This window comes from Coffea arabica, chromosome 8e, assembly GCF_036785885.1.
Source record: "Coffea arabica cultivar ET-39 chromosome 8e, Coffea Arabica ET-39 HiFi, whole genome shotgun sequence".
In the NCBI taxonomy this organism is placed as follows: domain Eukaryota; kingdom Viridiplantae; phylum Streptophyta; class Magnoliopsida; order Gentianales; family Rubiaceae; genus Coffea; species Coffea arabica.
The window spans coordinates 42153357-42175897 of NC_092324.1; the positions used below are offsets into that span (position 1 = coordinate 42153357).

Below are 22541 nucleotides of genomic sequence, written 5' to 3' on the forward strand. Positions count from 1 at the left end.
GGGAGCTCTGAAAAAATGTAAGCTTAAAAAGCTTGGGAATCCTATGTGAAGTAAAGTTCTTTTTGTTCGAAAGTCTAGTAAAATAATCCCACAGTCCCCTCCACATACAGGGACTACTAGGATTTGACAAGAAAAAGAGCCATAAACGCCTTCTAACAAGACTCTTTTAATTGTTATAGCCATAGAATATCTGTTGCTAACATATTTTATAAGTAGTGGTGTATGTCAAACCCTTCTTTGAGGATGTATACTATATCATTGCTTTATCATGTCAGACTTTCACAAAAATATGTTTAAGTTCTGGAACTTGAGGGTTAATCATTAGTTATTTTGTCCAAAAAATAAAGATAGAACGGTTTAAGTATGAATTTTTTGAGCATGAGCTGTTATCAACTTGCTCTAAAAAATGTACAGTTAACTCCCATATGCTAATTGTACATGATTACCTACCAATCAACTATGAACACAGTGAAAATCTGAAATCGTATTTTTCCCCGCTATTTATTGCAAAGCTTCCCTTTCTTTAGGTCTAATCTTGTTTGGATAAAATGAGTTGAATCCAGCATCTCTTTTTCGAGGCTACAAAACGATTTTGAGTTGTTGCTCTGTAGCTCTTGCCTTTGCTTCATGCTTTATTGCATGGTGTAAAAAAAAATCTGTTAGCTTTACATTTTTTGGACTTTTCAAAACCAAAAATTCCTTCAATTTTCTACACCTTTTTAAGGAATCACTTTTCTTAAGCCACTTTAAAGTTTTAAAGTAAAAGCAAACATGCATGCTCTTGTGTCTTGATAGATTACTAACTTCTGCAAATTTACTTGATGAGATAACTTGTTCTTGACCAAAAGAGAGAGAAAAAAAAAATCCGAAAAGAGATTCCCTGTTACAACAACTAGGTTTCTTGGGAGTTAGGACATCATAACGTAATCCAAGGGAAAGAAAGAAAGACAGTCAAAAAGATAAGAAATCAAATTAATGACTAGAAGATGAACGAAGTAATGTGATTTCTAAATTGTTGCTTAAGCCATCTTCAAGAAACATACATCTTTATATGCAAAACAAGGTAGTGGTCCTCTCCAAGAAGAAACTGTTATTGGCTGCAGATGGTTGACGTATAATTTTCTTACTTTTGTTTGTCCTTTGGCTTGAGAACTTAATTATCATTCTGGACTGGTTGATTTTGAGTATTACGAGTAAGCAACAATGTGGATGGACCTGAAAATTTTTATTACATCGCTACTGCTAATTGGGGTGTAATATGACAACTGTGGCATCAATAGTTAAATTGCATGCAAGAAAGGTATAGATAGAACAGTAATCCAAGTGTCTTGGCACGTTCATTAATTGTTAGTGCATCTTATTCTCTTTTGCTGGGAAGATGCTGAGGTGAATGATGAATTCAGATACTTTTCCAAATGTCCTAATACAAAAGTATAGGGGGAATCAGTAGCAACATTGTGGTCCATAAAACATCATCTTTAGTTGCTTTGCAGTTTTTATGTGCAACAATGATTTGCAATTGTAATTGTGAAAGGAACTGTCAGAAGTTCCTTGGACCACTCTCAAGAAGCATTCGACTGATAAGGTTGTCAATTACCATAATTGTGTCTCAATGTGTATTTGCGTTTGATTATCACCTGTTTGAAAGGTTAAACATTCCAATCACGAAAAAGAGATTTGACACATGAAGCTGTAATTTGCAAATTGCCAGAGGTTAACTAAGTAATTAAAACTCATTAGGGAACTTGATATCAAATAGTAGTACCAAGGTTGACACTCTCTGAACACACTTAATTTAGATTGAAGCAACAAGAAGTACAAGGCTATGACTAACTAACGAGGACTACTACTACTAATACCGCAAACAAGGACATATAGCTATGCTAAACATGAATTTCTCAACCATCATTCGTCTAAAGCTCCTACATGACAAGAAGATGATAGACAAAAGTATGGAAACTCAAAGCTGCAAAAGTAGGAAATGGTAGGGATAGGAAAATTTGGTTGCAACATCATCTGGCACGTCAAGGATCGATCTTTCTTGATTCTCTCAGATTCCAAACCCTGAAAATGTAAAAATCCCACGATCTTTACGAATAAGTATTGCATGGGAAAATGGTTAAAGGGTTCTAGAAAGGATTATACATACTCACCAAAAATGGAGAATCTTGAAGAATTAATACGCAGACCTGCTGCCGGATTCTCTTGGTGCACTGCATCTGAAACATTCTGTCCTGCTAGCAAAATTATGCTCGTTGCATCCTGACCTGTTTAATTCAAATATTAGCATAAAGCAAAAAGGAACCAAAGGGACGCACAGGAATCCCTAAGTACCCTTTAGGTAATTGCATATCATTCCTTCGTACGTGCATGCCGCAAGCTAACAGAGACATGGCAAGCTTTTGACCTTTCTAAATATTTGGTAGGGTAGTGTTATATAAGAATGGTGTAGAAAGAACTTAGGTTCCGGATGACCAAACTAAAATTCAAAAACAAAATTTCTCTAAGCATCTATCTTGGGCTTTTTTTTTTCGAAATACTGCATTTGGTACATGCCAAAGAAAAAAGAACAGAAAAAAAACCAATACAGTTAATCAAGAAAATATGAAAAATAAATAGGACTTGCACCAAAAACCAAGTAATTGTTTGGTTTAGGCATCCTTCTGTTTAGTGTCTTCTTAAGAAGATCTCAGGCAAAAAAGCATCAAACAAGCTATGTTCTACAAAAACAAAAACTGAACCCTTGTCTTCATTTTTTTTTTCTTGGTTTAGGTAAATGTGCTTTTGCATCATTTTTAACATGCAAATTGCAACACAAGCTACCTGGTGCAAATCCAGTCACCAGATTTCCATCCAGAGCGCCCTCCACTACTTCCACCACCAAACCCAAAACCTCTCTGTCGAGGCATGTGATCACCATCGAAGCCACCACCGGAGGATTCATCTTTCAGTGCACCACACTTGAAGCAGCTGGAGCGGCTGGCAAAGTTGTGTGCACCACAGGTTCCAAAGCTGCAGTACCAGTCTCCAGGCCTTACATCAGGGCCTGATGAAAACCCAAATGACGAATTCCCTCTTCCCATAAAATCACCACCTCTTTCACCAGGTCGTGGATCTCCACATCTCTGGCATGAATCCCTCCTCTGGAAGTTCAGGTACTGGCATGACCTGCAGTTCCAATCTCCTGGCCTGCTCATATTCTTTACTGAATATTTCATATTCAAGATAAAGTGTTAAACATATATATAAATCTATAGAACTGGAAAAGAAAAGATAAAGATCACTCCTATAACAATATAACTAGCAAAGAAAGCATGAAATATTGCATGAATGAAAATTGGACAGACCTCAAGAAAATTTAGATAAGCTGAACAGAATTGTTGTGGAAGAATGAGAGGTTGTTCAGGGAACTTGCGAATTTTGTAATGGATGGTTATGCTTTATATACTGGCTAAGCCTCGATAATCGAGGAGATTGAGGCAGCTGAGGACTAGCTAGGGGTATTCTTTTTCATATTCTTCACTTGTGTCCTTCAACAATGGAATCACAAAAATATAGAAATAAGCAAAAGAGAAAAAGCAGATAAAGAAAAACTAAGGTAGGATTCCAAAGATAGAAAATATTGTGAAATTTGATAAAGCATCTATATGTAGCTTCTTTTAAGGCTTCTAGAGGTGGGAAGTGCATCAACACATGCCAACAAATTCCTGTCTAAGGCCCAAAAATACGGTTTTTTTTATGCATGTTTTGTTGCGGCGATATATATAATTTGTATGTGTCCTGTGTATGAAGGGATGCGTATGCAACGATGTACGTAAATGATTTTCAACTAATTTCTAATGTTATTTCGGGAATGATTTAACTGTAGTACTCACGGCTAAATTTGAACTGAGACAAAAGCTTTATAAATCATTTGCATAATTCATATTTACTCTTATTGATTGTGGCGCACTCGCCAAAAAAAGGTAAGATTTTAATTTTTTTAAAAAAATAAAATTAATTCAAAAAATTGTCTAAATGCAGAGGGTGAAATAATTGTAAATATGTGTATTCATACGATAAATCAGGTATAATTTAAATGTATTAACAAGTACTCTAATGCACCATTCAAAGAAATCCTTTTTGAAAATTCATATTCACTCTTATCATGACATTTCTAACTGGTTTAATAGCACTAGTCAGACAACCATTATGCAGGTGTCTGAAATCAATTGGTGATCATGCAATTGAATATTATAACTCCCATTGTCTTTATTTCCTTAAAGCTAATGGCTAAAGAGGGTAAGATAATCTGGTGTTATGTTGATTCACAAGAAAGCCTTTGCACAAGATTAAATTTAATCTAGAAAAGTGAAGGGTGACAAGAGGAGGGGCAACTTAGAAAGCACTCCACTGTTTGTTTACTTTTATACAGATTGTACAAACCAGATACCTGTAAATAATATTCAAAAACCATGAATTGACTATTTTCTGACATGAACATATTCATCTAAACAGTAGCCATTCATTGCAGGGTTATACAAAAAAATTAGAATAAAGAATGCTTTGTTTCCTTTCAATCTTGTTTAGGGGTATGGGATGACCGATCAACTCTGAGATTTCCTTAGGCAAAACCTTGTGCTACAGCAATTTTGTTTATTGAAGGTTTTCCAAGACTGGTATAGGCAAACAAACCAAGATAAAGTGCCACATGGCACACACAAAATTGCATCTACATTCAAGATTGGATAAGTAAGAATAAATCTCCATATTTCTCATCAGACAATATGAATATTCTGAGAATTTAAATCTTTTGTAATGACCCCACATGTTATTGTTATCCCAAAATTAATCAAAGAAGAGTCATGTCTCCCTTTCAATAATATACCATGAGACCCACAGATGCTAGTCACCATATCAAAGGAAATGGTGATTACTTTTCTTTTTTTTTTTTTGAATATTCCCGTGATGTACTTGAAGCCCATATTCATAGCAAGTCAAAAGGTTCCTGTGGCAAAATCTTGACTTAAAAAAAATATATAGATTAAGCTTACCCTTTTGAAATGCCATATATGTAGAGCAATCAAAAATTGATGGCCCTCTTAACAACCAACTATTAAATTAATCTCACTCATTTAAATTTCCTGTTTTATCACATTATCGGATATCAAATGCACCATGATATTAAACTTAGCCAAAAAATTTTTTTTTTTTTAATTGCGTTAGTTTTCAACATTGTGGTTTTGGATTAATTTATTTGACAAACAATAATTTTCGGGTTTTCTTTTCTTTTCTTTTCTATTTTCTACTCGAATGGCTAGGGGGGCGGCTCAAATATAGAAGAGAGCCACTCGTGCGTGTCAGATTTGATAAAAATAGCTGTATCTGAAGCTGAAACCGAAGCCGTATATTAAAGTTGTTGCATGGCTACAATTTCTATGAACGTCAGTATTATGATTTTGCAAATATCATAAGGTCATTGTACAAAAAGATTTTGAAGAGATAGAAGTGACTATTTTATTTGATAGACAACAATTTGAAATAGATAATTTGTAATTTTTGAGTAACGTAAGAATAAAAGAAAGTGAAAAATGTGAAGAGTTTCGATAAAGATAGTCGAAGCTGATGATGGGAGAGAAGTCTTCGAGGTCTAATTTGACCATCTTTTCTTATATCTACCCTTTTTCTTCTATGTTGCCATGGCTTTTTTGCTGTCACAATTTTTTCTTTTTCCCTTATGATTCTTTCATTCTTGTTTTGAATGAATCTTTCTTTCTTTCTCTGTCTCTAGGTGTAAAGAGAACCATCAGCACACCATTCTCCAAGACATGGAACTTGGGGGAAAAGAGAATTTAAAAAATTTAAGTAAAAATGGCAAATACCCATTAGATATCACCCACCATTTTCTTGGGGAATGTTAAAGAGAGCTGTAGCTAACTGCGAAAAAGCAAAAAGAAAGGGGAATGATTCGATTCTCTTTGGGAATGCTTCCATGCAAGACCATGACCAATTTACAATTACAATACCCTGTAACGTACACTTATGCTTTGTTAACCGTCCCCTTTAATTTCTCCACAAGTTAAAATTGCCTTATAGGAAAACATTAACAACATGCCACTTTCTTAAGTTGTAGTGCTATTATTGGAAGAGAAGCTAGCCATTGATAGTTTGATTTGCTGTAACAGTATATTAAGTTTTTTTTTTGTTTAATTTTATGCTTTAGCACAAATTTTTGTACAAATATTGATGTAATTATACTTGGAGTTGAAAGATGAACCAAAGTACTCGATATTCGAATCGAGCTTGGCTTAGTAAACACTCATTCGAACTTGATTCACTAACGAATCAAAGCCAACTTGAACAGCATTTTATGTTTGATAACTTTTAAATTCAATAAGAAACTCGTTCAAATTTGATTCGGTAAATAAACAAACCAATTTTGAACAAAAATTTAAATTCGTTAAAATAATCAATCAAGTTTGAACATTAGGGTATTCGATTTGATTAGACTCGTTTGCATCCCTAATTATACTCAACTTAGATGATTATTCATGAGGTACACAAAATTTTTAGATGTTAAAATCTTTAATATTGTTGTTTAAAGATCCTCGATTCAGGACTTATAAGTTGTAAATTTGGTCTAATTTTAGTTTATCATTTCTTCTTTTAGGCGTGTGTTAGCTATAATTGATAAGTTGTTGTATTAATCCACAATCGAGAGTTAACCCCGTTTGGACAGCCATTTTTCTCCGAAAAATTGCATCGTTTTCCGTGATCACATTTCCCTATTACATTTTTTTCTCACATACATCAAATCGTCACAGTAATTTTTCTATAAAAAATCCAAGAAAATGCAATCCAAACGGGGTAATTTTATTATCAGAAGACAAAACGCTTGAAGTCCTCCAACTAGGGAGAGTGTCATCAAAAGATTAAAAGCACATGGTCAAACCAAACAGCACAAGAAAGATTTTAGCGACATATTTTCGAGTTATGAAATTGTCATCCAAAACAAAGTTAACTTCAACAGTAAGTGTGGTATAGTTTTTGAATGAAGCAACCATTTCTTTTACTAGTGGAAGACAATAATGTACAAAAGCCCTTCTGTTTTGGCCGCTTCCCAATGATGCTTTACGGCTGCTTAATTAAGTGAATTTGGTAGATCTTGGCTAGTCTCAAATAAGATGCATATCTATCACCAAAAAGGACTAATAGCAAGAAAAGTTACAAAAAAATTGGTATGTTGTTGTACAGGGCAATCATAGTCTCTAAAGACTTTAACTCATCAACCTAATATTATAGTCAAATTTAAGTGCTTTTGCGCATCAATGTTAACCGTTGGTTTTGGAGAATATATCATCAGTTAATTGATGCCTAAAAATGAGATGATCACTCACTAAAATGTGTAAATTATATGGTGCATATCGATACAATAGTCAAGTAAATTCTTCAAGGACCATAAGCACAACCATGCACATAGAGTAAAATTGAAAGATAGAAAATAAATTCCACTAGACTGGTGTGCTCAGTTAGTAAAGATAGGATATTTCTTCACAAAAGATCGTTTGTTTTCATTGTCGATATGAGGGTTATATTAGTGGACAATTCGTATAAACCTTTAAAAGTATGCACTGACCCATGATGGTGACTAGAGTCGAATCCATCCAAAATTTTTTCTAATACAAAAAAGAAAAAGACTGATGTAATTTAAGGGGAGACAGGCTCATAATCTTAAACAGGTGTTTCTTTTGTGACAATATCCCATCTTTCGATCTTTTCATTTGTCTATGTTCATTCTATATTTGAACTACATCTATTTCTATTTCTATTCCTATCTACAGCACCACGGCTTTACAGTTAGTTTTTTCAATTTCATTGTCCAGGTTTTTTGCTTTACTTTTCCCTATTTTTGTAATTATGTTTAATGCTCCCACGATGTTCAACTAAAATGACAAGGCTGTAATTTGATCAAGGGCTACAAAATTTCAATTGTAGAACAATTAGCAATGAACACATCTACCAATGTTGGTACATGTATAGCTTTGAAGTGTACAAAGGCAAAGGCAATGCATATAGATATATCGTGTGCGTTGACAAAAGAAACAATTTTGAAATGGTGTAAAATTTATGTACGCCAAGATACCGCACATATAAAGCATTATAGGGTAAGCTATGATAATTCTTCTTAATTTTCGAATTGTGCAGCCCAACATCATAATCAATTTGAGGAACTTTGTAGACGAAAAGAATAAGTATGATGATATAGCCTACGAATTTGAATTTCAATGTGATAGTGTTTTATCACTCTTTTACTATTTTTAATTAATCGGAATACAGACAAGAGCACAATACTCAATTAACTTGAGAACATTATAGTATTTCGAATTCTTGATCATTCCTAAGCATGAATAATTGAATATTCTTTAATACATGACCCTTTTTTGTGATAAACTAGAGAATTTTATTCGTTCAATTAAAAGTGGCAGCAAATACATATTAAAAACATGGAAAAGATTTATGGGACGTAAACGAATCTAATCAAACTAAATAGTTTAGTGTTTAAATTTATTTGATTATTTTAATGAAAAGATATATGAATTTGATTTGAAAATATACAACTTGATTTGTTTATTTGCTGAACAAAACTCAAACGAGCTTTTGTTGAGTTGAACTCGAGTCAATTTCAAGTAGTTTAAAAGTTTTATATGTCAATTTAAATTTTATGCTGATCGAGTCAAAGTTAAACTGAGTTTAAAAGTTTACTGAACACAAATTGTTGTTTATGCTTAGCTTGATTAATTGATAAACCAAGTTCAAACTAGATCTTATCAAATCGAAATCAATTCGAATATCGACTAGTTTGATTTATTTTTTAATTTTATAGATATAATAGATAGAAAGATTTCCTTCATTAAATAAAATATAAAAATGATAAAAATTCAAAATTTCTTACAGATATTAATAAGTTTATGCAAGTCCTTGGATAATCTATGCACGTCTTTTATGGCCAGACCTATTAAGTACCCGTTCAAACTCTAAAAAAAGAAAAGTTTAGATTTCATCCAATTGATCATAGAGATCCAAAATCTAACATGAACAAAGAAAAAAAAAAGGAAGAAAATACTTTCACAGGGAGAGAAGAAACTCTCATCATGAAAATCTTAGGAGGGGAGAGACTCTAACTGGAAAAATTGTCAAAGAGAATAAAATTTCATTAAGAGAATTTTAGAAGATAATAATTATCGTAGAAATAGAGAAAAGAAAAACCAAGAGAGGGAACTAATCTTCCTCCCATGAGAAGGTTGAAGGATGAGACGTGGAGGAGTTTGTTGGCTGAAGAAATTGTAGAAAGAAGGAGAGGATGGAAGATGATAGTTTAGTACATTAACATTGATTTCTTCTTCTTCTTCTTCTTTTGTGTGACAAACATTACTCTTGATTAAAATGGAATGGGGGCGAATACGTGCCTAGAGTTTGCGCAACATTGAGAATTTGAGAGCCAGTAGTCAGTTTTTATATTTTACAATAAGATTTCCCGGAGTCATCTTAGGTTTCACAAATAACAAATCGTCAGTTAATTTTCTTTAAAAGAAAATGAAAAGCCAGTAATACTAAATTTATGTGAAATTTGCCAATGAAATCTTAGTGGAATGGTGAAAGAACTAATTGAAATCTTATAAGTTAGAGGTCTTGATTTCAAGTCTTACAAAATTTCAGTGTTTTCGTACACCAGAAAATAATGTTGGTGCCTCCATTATTTGTTAGTTTTAACATTAACAAGAAAATAATTTATGTGAAATTCCATCAACAAATTCCTTAGCTTAGAAAGTGAACAAATAGTCTAACCTCTCATTTCTCGACCAATGTTATGTATGTTATGCATACTGATTAATCCCCTTTAAAGTCCTATAGGAATTTAGGCATTTCCTCATGGTACGTAATAAGTCTTTTTACAAAAGTGACTGAAAATCACAACATTTTTAAATGATACACACGAACATGAAAATCCTTAAAATCAAGGAGATGGGCAATCTTCTAATTTGTTTCCGTCGCTTAAATTATATGCCACTTAGTATAGGATTTAATTTTTCATACGGCCTAATATAAGATGTCAATCATATAAACATTCTAATTTGCTGTTAAATAAATATTAAGGTTTCTGACTCTCAGATGTTATATCATTGGAAGCCAGATATGTAAGACTTGCCTCTTTTGAGACAATTATGACCCACATGATTGATTCTAAAATGATTAATATCATAATTAATTGATTGACATTTTGTCAATAATTAATTAGCATCTCCCATTATATAATGATTGGTGATTGACATCCTGATTAATTGATTGACATTTTGTCAATAATTAATTAGTATCTTCCATTTGTCAATGATTAATTGATATCTACTATTAATTGATGTTTTATTCAATCAGTTAATCAATCAAATCAATCAATTAGTCAGAAAATATTATTTCAGTTATGAATTTTGGCAAGATTTCCTTGATGGAAGGAAACCCTAGGGATTTTTGTATTTGCCAGTAAGGGTCCCTAGCCTAGCCTATAAATAGCCTGTGGTATTCCATCAATTATACACTTTTTTGGGTTAGGCATAGGCTAGAAGATCCTTACTCTAAATTCTCCTTCTACTTTTCCCTTCTTCTACATATTTTGTTTTGTTATAATAAACAAGAATGAGTGAAAGACACAAGAAGAGATCAACTTGTGCTTGATAACAATAGTTAGAGATAAGTATATTTAAATTTTCGCTGCGTAGTACATTCACATGTACATAGTTAGTTTAACAAGATATCCCTGAAATACCAAATCTGTTAGCTTCAAATGCAAAATGACCTCCCTATCTAGTCTGGCCAAATTCTTACCCCCTATTAGAATATCGACCATTTTTATAACAAAAACCTAGAGGAGGCGTGGAAGTACTAAAACCCAAGGATATCATCAAAAGAAAAACAACATGATAATATCTATGAACTTATGATTTTATCTAGATATACACATACATCTAATAATAGCAGTGCTTTTGGTTATTCTATGTGAAAAGAAAGAAAAATGTACTACTACATTTTTTCCTAAAATTGTAGTATAAGAGACAATGGGGTGATTATAATTATGATTTGTAGGGATATTTATGTCTCTTCATTTGATTAAATGAAACCAAATAGCACGCTATCAACAAATATAGAAGTATCAACAAGAATCATTATATAACTGTAGTAGCCGCATCGAAGTGAGGGTGGGCAACTTTGAAGAAATCTTTGGAAAAGGAAACATGAGTTAATATATGTTCCACGGTTGAAAATATCATAAAAAATCTAATTGAAACCTTGAAAATTTAACAATTTTATTTTTTTCCTCAACATTGGCCCCTAAGTTCTTGATTTTCCAACTATCACCCCCTTTAAAAAATGATGTCGTATTAAAATGAAAACCAAGCATTTGAAAAAAAAAAGAATATTAAAAATATTGGTACATAACTATGAGCATAAAAGCTTCGTTTGATTCATTTTGCAAGTACTATACAAAAAAAAAAATTATCATAAGGTTGTTTCAATATTGTGATTGTCATTTTTGTGTATTTATCTACTACACAAAAAAATAATTGTCTATGACGTTCTACTTACCTATTATATGAGAAAAAAATTTCCTTTGCCAGTAATGTATTGTATAACAAAATAAATCACTCTTACTAAATTAGGCTTGGATATTTCTATTCTTTCAAGCCAATGATTTTGGCACGCTAAAGAACATCCAGGCACTTTACCCTTACTCTTTGTTATTTAAAATTTCATAAACACATATAGCCTAAATTCTCTAGCAATATAAATAACAAAACTACCCTTAAGAGATAGTTAATGATCATTTGCATTAACAAAGTCTTTAAAACTTCATGGGAAATTAAAAAACCTCCAACATTAGCTAAAGTTGTAGCAGTACTTCCCTTAAAGAATAATGAACAAACCCAAAAGTAAAAGAAAATTACAAACGACAAAGGCTGATACTTTACTCAAGAACTACTAAGCTATTCATGCTCACACAGTATTAAGAATTTCTTCCATTATTAAGTGGTACAACAATTAAGGATTTGATGTAAGACTAGGAAAAATTGAGCTAATTGAACAAACAAAGTAGAGAGTTACCCGTGAATGCATAGAGGGGGCAATTTTGTGACCTAAAATATTTTCTAAGTTTTTGTGTCATGTCATTAAGCAATTTTTTTTTTTTTTTACTCTCTCTCCCTTGTTTTATACTGCACCTTTTATGCATGAGTTGCATGCACGTGAAGTGATAATTTTTACATGAAGAAATCACCACAATGATAAGATTCTCACTTTTCCATTTACTTCTCAGTTTTTAGAAAGATGGAGCTCGAAATATATTCCTTTGATTTCTTCAAAACTTGATTTAAACTCGAAACCTTCTGCAATATCACCTGCTACGTACATAGCATCATCGAGTGATTTTACTTTCACTCAGACGAAAATGGATTCCTAATATGGTATTCACTTTTCCACAGTCATGTGATATCACTGTTTTCAAAACCCAAAATAGTAATATTCCTACAATAATTCTGCTTCGTGCATGTCACTACTACCTTTATTTTAATGGCAATGTAGTTTGAGAAAAAAAGAAGAAGAAACTAATGTACTGCATATACAACTAGATGCTATCTGCTATCTTCTTTAACGTAACTTTTCCTGGATTAATTTTATATACACATTCAGTATATACACTGTCACCATTAGATATATGATATATGTACAAATTTTGAATTTAAAATTCAAAATTTACTCATGTATCATCCATCCAACTGTAATAGTATATACAATGACAGTGTATATAAAATTTACCATCTAAAAGATGACTTTGAATACATTTAGTTCAAGTTGTATTTAAATCCGGGTACAAAAAGAAGTAACTTTATGCAGTAAATAACTGAAAAAGATATATAAATATATATATATACTATATATTTGTAGGATAGGCATCTTAATTTACTCTTTGAAAAATAAGGTAAGTTGATAAACTATAGGTATTTCATACGTATATGTATTCTTACTTAACGTGTGCAAACTCTTAACTCGTATTATCTGTCCAAACTTTACCACTGAGATATAATGTTAAATCACGTTTCCTTATGCATTCTTCTAAAAAGTTAAAGCAATCAAAATACATAACAAAACTTCTAGGTTGATTAGCAATTGATACTCCCAGGAAGCCTACAAAACTAGCAAAAAAAAAAAAATTTCTTTTTGTTGCTTACTTCAAAAGTGATAGAAGGAAAGAGTTGATAGATTCTTGGAGATTAAGAAAGTGTGTGCAATCAAATCTATACATGATTGGTAAAAAAATAAAAGAAAAATACAGGATTGTGTAATACACAGAGGACAAGGTTCAGTGTAAGTTACCTCCATTTTGAATCCTTGAACTTATACCACCTTTTCACTTTACATCCTAAACTTTAATTTTAGATACTTTGAATGCTAAGCTCTTAATTCTGGACATTTGCACCTAAACTCTCAAATTTGTCCTATTTAAGTCCAATAAATAACAAAGTTAGCGAAATTAATGAGATAAAGGATTGCGTAAATTAATGACAATGTATAGTTTTGTTCTAGTTACAATTCCTTGGCTCTTTTTAACCACTTTCAATACATTGTCATTGATTTTTATGGTTTCAATCACCAATATTATTAGCAAAATTGATGAGAAAATGATGATGCAAATTAATGATAATGTATCATTTTGTTTAAACTATGATGCATATGCTCCTTTTGACCATTATCAACATCTTGTAATTAATTTGTAGTGTCCTTTATGCCATTAATTTTACTAAATTTGTCATTGATTAGACTTAATGTGAGAAAGTTTAGGGTTTAGGGTGCAAAATATCCAAATATGACAAAATTGAGAGTTTAGGGTGCAAAGTATCCAAATTAAGAGTTTAGGGTGCAAAATGTTCAAAATTAAAATTTAGGATGAAATGTGAGAAAGTGATAGAAATTTAAAAGGGTAAAGTGGAGTTAGTCCCAATTAGTATTTTGATCTGGTCAGTGTGGAATTTGATCTTTAAAAGGTGTAAACCCAAGAAAATTGACAACTCAGGTAGCCATTTCTCTTGGACTAACTCCATTTTACACCCTCAAACTTGTATCATTTTCCCATTTTGCACCCTAAACTTCAATTTCAAATATTTTACACCCTAAATTCTCAATTTTAGACAATTTGTATCTTAAACTATCAAGTTTGTTCCATTTAAATCCAACAAATGACAAAATTAGCAAAATTAACAAAATAAAGTGCGGTGTAAATTAATAACAATGTATAGTTTTATTCTAACTGTGATCCTTTAACTTATTTTGACCATTTTCAGCACATTGTCATTGATTTGTATGGTCCAAATTATTAATATTGTTAGCAAAGTTAACAAAACAAAGGACAATGCAAATTAATGATAATGTATCATTTTCTTCTAATTGTGATCCCTTGGCTCCTTTAATCATTTTTAATACATTGTCATTGATTTGTATGGTTCTTTATGCCATTAGTTTTACTAATGTTATCATTGATTAGACTTAAATGAAACAAAATAGAGAGTTTAGGTGGCATATTATCCAATATTAAGAGTTTAGTGTACAAAGTGTTCAAAATTAAAGTTTAGGGTGCAAAGTGAAAAAAGTGATATAAGTTTGGGAGTGCAAACTGGAGTTAGTTCATTTCTCTTTGGACAATACATATGAATTTGATTCAAGCTCTCGATAGTTTTTCTACATATAAAAATTGGATAACATTTTTATACACTATCAATATATAATTTTTTTTATACTAGCATATTTAGATTATGGCACATGACATGAATTCAAAAAATTTGAAGTTCAAATCATACACATGTAACATACATCTAAAGTTGCTAATATAAAAAAGTCGCTTTACCATCATTGTATAACAAGTTAATTCATAAAAATTTTAGCTTCAACGGAATATTACATTAACAGTTTGTACTTTGAGGGCGTAATACTTGCGCCCAAAAACTTTTTACATGGCGCACTTCACTCCAATTTTAGTGCTCTAAGAACACAATACCAAATTCTACGATATATTTTCCTCATCAAATTTCGAAATAAGGACATGAGATTTATCAAAGGCAAATACTTGGGTATGGTCAGTCTAATAGGGCGACTTGTAAAGCATATAATGCAAAAACTACGTGGTGATGATGATGTATGATAATGTAAGAAAAGTGATAGTAATATATGATGATACAAGAAACCTAATGTATCTCTTGAACGTCATGTCTACAATCAGGTTGCATGGAGGTAGAGAAAAAAGATAACAGAATAAGGAGTAGGATCATTTCTCAGCTTATCTTGCTTACTCATTGTCGCGCAGTTAATCATTTTTCTTTTGATTAGTTTCCCTCTTATTTTTCTTTCTCCCTTCTGTTTCATTGTATTCTTCCTTTTCCATTAGCAATTAGCATACTAAACAGCAAGCTTGGCTGGAGGAGCTTCCGTGAGGAAGTTAAGATAGTGATCATTTAAGAAAAAATGAAAAAGGAAATGTAGAAGAAAACAGAAAGAAAGTTAAAAGGAAGAGGAATATAAGGGCGACTAAAAATAATTTGGAGCATCTTTGTGCACCCACATTGAAGTCTGGGTTCACAAACTGTTTGAATATCAAGGGGATTGAGTGAAACTACAAGTGTACTGTTAATCATGAGTACAGTAACCAAAGATCTTGAACAATTTAGCAAATGTTAAGTGAAACGTTATTACTGGCTTTGCAGCCAGATTAACACCTCAAGAAGTAAAAGAAATGGAGAAAAATGAATGTTCTTATATGCATGCCAGGCCTCAAAAGATCTTGTCTCTGCATACAAACCGAAGTCCAAAATTAATAGGCTAAATCAGAATTCTAGATTTTGGCCAGGAGCATGACTCAGAGAAGGTGTTATAATAGGGGTTTTAGATGGTGGAATTAAGCCAGGTCATCCATCTTTTGGTGATCAAGGAATGCAGCCTCCACTGGCTAATTGGAAAGGTAAATGTGACTTGGATGGATTAGAATGTGATAGCAATTTCATTGGTTTAAGGCATTTTTTCAAACCAGGGCTGCGTGTCCAGGTAGCTTGTCATGGTACTTAATCTTCAAGCAGAGTTGCTGGAAATTTTGTGAAAGATGCCAATATGTATTTAACAAGCAAATGGTACATCTGTTTGTTCAGCCTTGTATTGTATCAAGTCTGTGATGATTTTGGAATCACTCTCCAGATGGTGCTTTTCTAGCTGCTATTGATGCTGCCATTGACGAGGGGAATTGATGCTTTGAGTCTTTCTTTTGGTGAAGATGATGCAACTCGTCTTTGTAAGGACACTATAGCATTGGATCGTCCAGGCATAAATGGTTGCTAAAAGGCTGCAAGTGCTGCTACAGGGTCACTGGAAGGCATTGACAACAGAGGGAAAGTAGAATTCTGCAAAAGTGATAAGGATTTTGCAGGAGATGAAAAAGGAAGAAGGCAAAGTGTATTGGTGTTTCTGCCATGATTCTCATGAAAGGGCAGACTGATGGATATACAAATTATGCAGAAGATCATGTCCTTCCGGCAGCCGAAGTGAGTTTTGCTGCCTGACAAGCAATCAAGCTTACATAAGTTCCATTGGAAACAGTTTTAGGAGTAAAAATGTGCCTGATGTTGCTTCATTCTTCTACCTTATATGCTCTGGTGCTAACATCTTTGCTGCATGGACTTATGCACCAATATCATCTCTTTCCACAATCTTTGGAACCTCAATCTCACGCCCTTACTTAACTGATATACTGGTAATGCGGCTTTACTATAGACTTTACACCACAGTTTGTCTCTGGCGGCTATTGAATCTGAAATAATGTCAACTGCCGATATCTTGAACCATAACATAGACTCATACTTGAAAGAAATATGCTTCCTGCTGACATGTTTGTCATTGATGCTGGCCAAGTAAATCCATCAAGAGCTTCTAATCCTGGTTCAGTTTACGACATCCAACCTGATGACTCCACCTCCTATTTGCATGGTTTGGACAACATCCAAAAATAAAAATAAAAATAAAAGAAGGCTTGTTGTGCAGCATCCTATTACACCTTCTAAAATCTCAAGGATAGCAGAACCACAACTAAATTATCCTTCACTAGCAATTTAACTTGGGTATACTACTCAAACGTACATGAGGACAATAACAACTCTAAGAAAGAGCACTGAACTTGTAAAATTAAGATCAAGTCGATTCCAGGGTCGATGTACATGTTCAAACAGGTTACTCAACTTCATAAAACAACAGAAGCAGATGACTTATTTAATAAGTTTTAGCATATCAGCTACAGCAATTAATATGGTTTTCTATGAAGGATAGTTTAAAGAGCCCAATTTTTGTTAAATTGTTGTAACACTAACAAGTTGCAGTCGTAAATTGTAATTAGCAATTAAAGTTCACATTTCAAGTCCAACTTCTCAGAATGTTTCTTGACCACTTAATCACCAGTATTTGTACCATTTGACTTAATTATGAAGAGCTAGTAGTTTTTATCTGACACAAAACAACTTTCAGCTTTTCCCAATGGAGTTGCTGCTCAGAGTGTTTTTTTTTTTTTTCCTCTTTAAATGCAATCAACAGGTTGCATATTTTTTTGTTTCTTTAAACGGCAAATTGCATTTTCAAGATGCGCAAAGAGAAAACAAAAGTCAAGTTGAAATATGAACTGCTGTGATCATCTTCCCCTTTCTTGTAGGGCAAACTTCCCATCTTTGCAAAAAAGTACAGATGTGAACATGTACAGGATTTTGCTACCAAGTATGAAACATGTACAGATTACTAACGTTTTCTAACTGAACATCTCGAAATTCTATCTTCCATGAACTTCTGAAACGGTTATTTCATTTCTGGAATGATCTCTATTCTGGTTTCGTGATGAATGACTGTCAGTACCACTGGTGAATTGTGCCAGAAATGCAGGTTCTTTGGGTAGAGGAAGAACAATGGTATCATTTCTAAGCATGGATATGACATCTGACATGCAAGGACGATCTGCAGCTCTCTCTTGAACACACAAGAGACCTAATTGAAGGCATCGAACAACTTCACTTGCTGAACATGAAGAATTAGCTACTGTAGAGTCCAGAAGTTCCAGCGGTTTTTCCTCCTTCCACAAATTCCACGCCTGAAATTCAAGACTGATACTATCAGTTCAAACAGCTTGAAGACTAAACCAAACTATACAAGTGACATTTTGAGGCTTCAAATAGTTGGATTTGGAAATGGCAAAACGCATGCCATAGGTTTTGCCCTGAACCAGGAAAGGCAGAAAAATAAATCTAGAAAAGAAGTTTTAATATTCCTTACGTGGCCAAGTAGGTTCAGAGAGCTATCAGACTCGAAGAAGGCCATATTTCTATGTCCACTAATAATCTCGAGCACAATGATTCCAAAGCTAAATACATCTGGTTTTTCGGAAAAGAGACCATCCATGGCATATTCAGGAGCCATGTAGCCACTGGACATGAAAAATGAACATCAGATTCTGTTAAAACTTGAAATGCGGCTGGGCACTAGCATAAGAAGAAGAATTGATTGCAAATGAAGATAATTTGAGAATCTTACTTACTATGTTCCAGCAATTTTTGTTGTCTTTGATCTGGTTTCACTTTCTCCAAATATTCTGGCCATTCCAAAATCAGATATTTTGGGGTTCATATCATTGTCTAACAATATGTTGCTTGCTTTTAGATCGCGACGAATAATCCTCAGCCTTGAATACCTATGGAGATAAAGAAGCCCTTGAGCAGTTCCTTCAATAATGGATACACGTTTGGTCCAATCTAACAGTGTTCGTTTGGTAGAATCTGCAGGTAGATCATAAGTGTAATAATAGATACTTTAGATAAAAATCTGACCTTATGAATTTTTCACCTTATCAAAATTTAAGATCACCGCAAGATGTCAAGTACTAACCAAATATAAACGAGTCCAAGCTTCTGTTGGGCATGTATTCGTAGATTAATATATACTCGTCTCCTTGTATGCAACATCCCAAAAGCCTCACTAGATTTCTGTGCTGGAGTTTAGATATCAGGGTGACCTCATTCATGAACTCCTTCACTCCTTGTCCTGATCTCTGGGAAAGTCTTTTTACTGCAATTTCTTGACCTTGGGGCAATTTTCCCTGAAATATATGGAATTGCTTTTAGCATCTAACTTATGCTCCATATCCACTGAAACTAACCTAAGATGCTTCATCAACCTTATAAACTGGTCCAAAGCCACCTTCACCAAGCTTATTTTGCGTGGCGAACTGATCAGTTGCAGTTTCTATGGCCTGCAAGTTAAAAAGTGGCAACTCCTGATCATTGACACTTCCCATCTCAATGTGATCTGCAGTTTTTGCTTTGACGTTTGCAACATGGCGGTTATACGGCTTAAGTAATGAATCAAGCCTCACATCTTCTTGCTGTTTTAGCTTGCTAACTGGTTTACAAAAACAATACTAACTGATTAGGATTTTAGTAAGATATTCTGTGTTAGATGTAACAAATAATACGCTTGCGCAAAATAGAAATAGAGCAGAGAGGACCTCTACGACTGCTAATTTGCCCTCTTCTATAGCACCACAAAGCCACCAGCATTGTTACAATCAGGGGACATACTGCACTTAAGAGAACTAACAGCAGACTCTTCTTTACAGCACCTATAAAGAAAGAAATGCATTTAAACCAATGGACTTTGCCTAGTAGTAAAAGAAATGTTTACACTGATACATACAAGATTAGGCGATGATTAGGTCGTGCACGGTTACTAAAATGAACCTCTGCTATAATTATCAAGTGGACTAGCTAGGTGTGAAAGTACTGGGATAATTCAATGGCAGTAAATTGAGAAATGTCCACTTAGCATTAAGAATTAGAGATGAAGCTACTGCACAATTAACAGCAGTGGTTGGTCATTTGACTTTTACTTAACTACTACTCTAGCTGCACGAGAATTTTAACAATATATGCTGAAAGTGTGAAAATGATGGGTTAACTTCCTTGAAATTTACATGCTGCACTAGCTGCCAAGCTAAGAGGAATATTTTCAACCTTTGCAATATTCTTTTAGTTTTGTTTTCTGTGGGGTAAGGATGAGATATACAATTGAATAATGGCGTTGATACTGACTTATTATAATCTTTGGGCAAACTAGCATTTCAACAAAAATAATAACTCCAAGAAATACCATGTTCATATACACAGAAACACAGCACCATCAAATTAAATGTTGATCTTGATCGACAATCTTTCTACATAAATTGGTATCGAACGTACCTGTAGGATAGGTGGCAAAGCCACGGACATAAACAGTACCATTCCCCTCTTTCAGCGTAAGGTTCAAGATGTCATTTTTGCTCCCATAGTAAAGTTGGCACCAAGCTAGATCATCCTGAAATGTGGCAAATCCAATGCAAGAACAGTTCCTCTTGCACAAAAATTCACATTCAGTAGAGACAACTGATAAATCTACAGTCATTGAAGCTGGCAATGTACCATTCATCGGCATAAATGCATCGCCATCTGTGCACCTTGAAGTTTCTGAGTCCATGCACACATTGGAATTGCCTATAATTGATTTATCACATAAGGAATGGCTCACTGTAGAAATACTCCCATTAAACATTGTGTACTCATCAATATGCCCAATTGAGGAAATTACCAACCATGACATGTCATATTTACCAATTGTGGTGAAAGTGAAGTATGACTCATTTTCATTAGATACGTAAACGTAAACAAAGTTAAAACTATTGGTCGAGTTCTTGAAAATGAATACAAAGTTGTTTCCATCCCATGAGCTGATATCCATGTGATCATTGTATCCTCTCCAGACACCCAATTTTGTTGCAGCCTTGTGATCAACAGACTGAACACCAAGCGTGAATGCTCCCCGGAGAGGATTCTCAGGATTTACCCATGAAACTAACGACTGATTTCTTGGTACTTCTGCAGTCAAGCCAAACTCTCCTATCTTCATTCCGGGAAGAAAAGTATCTGTTGGATAATCAAAACTCTGCCATACTACCTGATCACCTTGTCGGAGGAATAAGTTACCAGAATCAAGAAGTGTTGCACTTGTATTATCACTTCTTGCAATCATTCCTGAATTCACAATTATCGGTGATTGTCTTCTGTCAAGGAGAATGAGATTCCCATCATCCCTTATTTGCAGAGTTGCAGAAGGATCCGACAACATGGGATTATCACGATTTGCCACCCAAAGTGCCTTCTTGTTTACATCATTCTTCAACCAAGTACCCATAAATCTGTTACCTGAAGTTGCATCCTCGAAGAAGCCTAACTCGAATACACCACCAGCGGAGACTAGAGTTTCATTCTCTCCCATCACTTTTGTCGGCCTGATGGTGTCTTCTGCATCAGACAACCACACAAGGAAGCCAAAGAAGATAACACTAGCAATCCTTGTGATCATAGCTCAAGTTTTGAGGCCACTTGGACCAAGGACTTCATGAAAGAGATGATTAATTAGTGTAGATAGATTCATACTCTAGTCTTTATCTCTGTTAAAGCCAAGGAATAGGATAATGGTAGTTCATCTGTTATGAATCAATACGATGTTTGAAACATTGGTCTGAACATGACAAAACAAAAAAGAGCACTTTAGTTTTCAACCCAAAAAACAAAAAAAAACTCCGAACTTGTTGAATTTGCTGGCTGCGGATAGTGCACACCTACTAGTGTAATCCAATGAAATGATCAAAGTAGGATTTACCCCCAAAAAAAAAAAAGAAAAAGTAGTCTAGAACTTGAGAACAATAGAAGATAATTTTTGAAAGCCAATTGGTAGAAACAAAATCAAGAAAGTCATATGTTACGGGTCATAAACGAATCAAAAGTAAGCCAAATTTTGTAGTCAACCTGTGATTTGAAGTCCATCATAGTCCTTGGACAAGGTATCATTGCAGTTTTATTCTTCTTAATTTGGGATTATGTTAACTTCCCTTTTTTTTTCTTTAAACTGTCTTTCCTTTTGAAAGAGGATTAGTAGACTACTAGTATATAATATATTGTTTAATTCTTTCAATGAATTGAAATATGTAAGACTTTAATGGAACAATTTCATTTTAAATTTTGAACTTAAAAGCACTTTAACAATGATTTTTAGAAATAATTGGTTGAAGAAAGATTCATACTCTGGGAAAACACTGTTAATATCGTAGAGGGAAAACACTGGTAGTATTTAGTAGTGATTTTTCCCACAATTAAGGCTGTTTATTCTCTTATTTTATTTTAGGATGAACCAATTTTTCTTTATTTTTTAGGTAACATGAACGTATAATTGAATTATTTCATTGACTCTAGAATCTAGTTGACTTTTTAGGTTGATCTATGTATGTAAATCTGGAAATTAAAGTTCTTTTTTGGAAATGTTTACTCTATGTCATATAAGATATAACTATAGAAATGGAGAAAACAGGTACAATTTTCATGCATATTGGTTAGTTATGTAATATGAATAGAAAA

The 22541-nt window shown here is 33.5% G+C and overlaps 3 protein-coding genes across 3 annotated transcripts; all 3 read right to left on the reverse strand.

Moving 5' to 3' along the window:
* Positions 1-1999: 1999 nt before the first annotated feature.
* LOC113703203 (RNA-binding protein involved in heterochromatin assembly dri1) lies at positions 2000-3473 on the reverse strand. Its single transcript, XM_027224493.2, has 4 exons — positions 3348-3473; positions 2824-3205; positions 2154-2267; positions 2000-2064 (listed from the first exon to the last, which is right to left on the reverse strand). Exons 2-3 carry the CDS (start codon positions 3195-3197, stop codon positions 2177-2179), a joined length of 465 nt encoding a protein of 154 aa, XP_027080294.1. The 5' UTR covers positions 3198-3205; positions 3348-3473; the 3' UTR covers positions 2000-2064; positions 2154-2176.
* A 14339-nt stretch (positions 3474-17812) lies between these two features.
* LOC113703201 (G-type lectin S-receptor-like serine/threonine-protein kinase At1g11330) lies at positions 17813-19483 on the reverse strand. Its single transcript, XM_027224491.2, has 5 exons — positions 19271-19483; positions 18982-19192; positions 18635-18872; positions 18373-18523; positions 17813-18190 (listed from the first exon to the last, which is right to left on the reverse strand). The coding sequence occupies exons 1-5, from the start codon at positions 19388-19390 to the stop codon at positions 17876-17878; spliced, it is 1035 nt and encodes a 344-aa protein (XP_027080292.2). The 5' UTR covers positions 19391-19483; the 3' UTR covers positions 17813-17875.
* A 64-nt stretch (positions 19484-19547) lies between these two features.
* On the reverse strand, positions 19548-21489 carry LOC113704803 (receptor-like serine/threonine-protein kinase SD1-8). The gene is made up of 2 exons (XM_027226675.2): positions 20331-21489; positions 19548-19714 (listed from the first exon to the last, which is right to left on the reverse strand). Exons 1-2 carry the CDS (start codon positions 21487-21489, stop codon positions 19548-19550), a joined length of 1326 nt encoding a protein of 441 aa, XP_027082476.2.
* Between the last annotated feature and the right edge of the window lie 1052 nt (positions 21490-22541).

Bases quoted from the DNA above. Each gene is read 5' to 3' on its own strand.
- LOC113703203 (XM_027224493.2), bottom strand. From the start codon at position 3,197: ATGAGCAGGCCAGGAGATTGGAACTGCAGGTCATGCCAGTACCTGAAC. The intron at 2,268-2,823 runs GTAGCTTGTGTT...TGAATTAAACAG, and splicing joins GGTGACTGGATTTGCACCAG to GTCAGGATGCAACGAGCATA.
- LOC113703201 (XM_027224491.2), bottom strand. From the start codon at position 19,390: ATGGGAAGTGTCAATGATCAGGAGTTGCCACTTTTTAACTTGCAGGCC. The intron at 19,193-19,270 runs GTTGATGAAGCA...CATATATTTCAG, and splicing joins GCTTTGGACCAGTTTATAAG to GGAAAATTGCCCCAAGGTCA. The intron at 18,191-18,372 runs GTAAGGAATATT...CTTGAATTTCAG, and splicing joins CTCTGAACCTACTTGGCCAC to GCGTGGAATTTGTGGAAGGA.
- LOC113704803 (XM_027226675.2), bottom strand. From the start codon at position 21,489: ATGATCACAAGGATTGCTAGTGTTATCTTCTTTGGCTTCCTTGTGTGG. The intron at 19,715-20,330 runs GTACGTTCGATA...CTTTCTTTATAG, and splicing joins CTTTGCCACCTATCCTACAG to GTGCTGTAAAGAAGAGTCTG.